A 1,680-nucleotide genomic window follows, 5' to 3' on the forward strand; every position below is an offset into this window, starting at 1 on the left:
CGACACTGACAACCACAAGACCTAGGCGCACTACTAGAGATGAGGAAGACGAGGAAGAGGACGAAGGCGATGATGGTGGGAGAGATGGCGCACGGACAGCTGGAGCTCGAGCATCAAGGGATTCGCAAGAAGGCAGAGCGGGCTCTTCCACTCGTGCTCCAAGGGGAGGCACGACAGCGACAACCACGCGACCTAGACGCACCACGAAAGAAAATGAAGGAGAGAAAGAGGAGGATGGTGGGAGTGATAGCACACGGACCACTGCAGGGCGTGTGTCGCGAGGTCGTAGTTCCTCTGGATCTAGCTCTCGCAGCCGCGAAGGCGCCCGGGGTGGCAGCTCGAGTGAAGGGACAGAAGAGAAGAAGGAAGGCGGTGATAAGAAACCGGAAGGTTCTTCCGATGGTGCTGCTTCTACGAACGCACGTGCAGGCCGGCGGCCTACTCGGGGTGAAGGAGGAGGAAACACCGAGGCGACGAGAAGACCAGCACGGCGATCTGCTCCTTCAGGCGGAGGCGGTGGAGGAGAAGGAGCGAAAGGAAAAGATCGAGCGGCTCCTGCTAAAGTTATCCCCAACGGCACGCGCGATATGCGTAAACTGCGAGTTGTTGTGAACGGATTTGAGTCGAATGTCGTGGAAGTCATCAAAGCTAAAAGAGGATTCATTTATAAAATTGACAACATTCTACCGTTCAGGTGGAACCCAGGGCCAACAATCGTTAACTTCTTTCATGAAGTCCCCGAATACGCAAAGTTGGATTTCTTCGTGCAGAAACTGCCCAGAGAACTGAGAGACCAGGCGCGTTTCCGCGTGCTTTGACTTGCACTGCTGAATCTAACTGAATACTACAAAACCGACACCAGGCTAAAGCAATTCAATTAAATTGCTTTAGCCTGGTGTCGGTTTTGTCTGTCATCTTGTCCTTTTCGCGTTCAATGTGCGGGATCATTCTGATGGAAATATCGTTTGATGCGCTTCCTTCTGCTTGGNGTCCTTTTCGCGTTCAATGTGCGGGATCATTCTGATGGAAATATCGTTTGATGCGCTTCCTTCTGCTTGGTTTCTTTGTGCCGATGGAAGTTTCATACACTGCTTTTTGCTGCCATTGCTTGCGTGGATTCCGCTACTACTGGTGTATGCTTCATGCCCTTGCCGAGTCGGTTGGCCTGCTCCCTACTTGTTGTTTCGCGCTTCCAAAACAATGCTCTACTCGTTAAGACGGTTAGTTTGAGTCCGTTTATGTGTGCTGTGCCTAAGCTTCCCTATGAAATGTTCTCTTCTCTGACTGTGTGTGTCATATGTTCGGTGAAGCCTGCTCCTTATGCCTCGTCGTTTATGTCCTGTGTCTCCAGATGGGACGATCGGGCCCGGTGACAGTCTTCGTAGTGCGCGACAGCGGGTGGGTATTCCCAAATGGGCAGACGGTGCCAAAGTGCGTCTTTGATGCTCTTGGGAAGCCGGGAAACGAGCACATCATTCAAGGCATCTTTCACTGGTTTGCGCTGCCAGGTGGGTTGAAATTTTCGTGCACAGCACGCGATCTATCTGCCTGTTCGTGAGCAATTCAGCGCTTGGTGCTCCCCCAAAAAATAGAACTAGGCTGAGAAACAGCAATAGAATAATGTTTAGATCTGATGTTACTCAACTAATAGCACCCTCTAAATGCTGCTCTCTCTCCCTC

The 1,680-nt window shown here is 51.6% G+C and overlaps 1 protein-coding gene across 1 annotated transcript; it reads left to right on the forward strand.

Annotated features, from left to right (window-relative positions):
- Positions 1-39: 39 nt before the first annotated feature.
- EMH_0093280 (uncharacterized protein) lies at positions 40-612 on the forward strand (the record flags this gene model as incomplete). The annotated part of the gene is made up of 1 exon (XM_038023092.1): positions 40-612. The coding sequence occupies one exon, from the start codon at positions 40-42 to the stop codon at positions 610-612; it is 573 nt and encodes a 190-aa protein (XP_037878946.1).
- Positions 613-1,680: the final 1,068 nt, after the last annotated feature.

The sequence above is a fragment of the Eimeria mitis genome, genomic scaffold (genome assembly GCF_000499745.2).
Source record: "Eimeria mitis Houghton genomic scaffold, Emh_scaff7946, whole genome shotgun sequence".
Taxonomy (NCBI): domain Eukaryota; phylum Apicomplexa; class Conoidasida; order Eucoccidiorida; family Eimeriidae; genus Eimeria; species Eimeria mitis.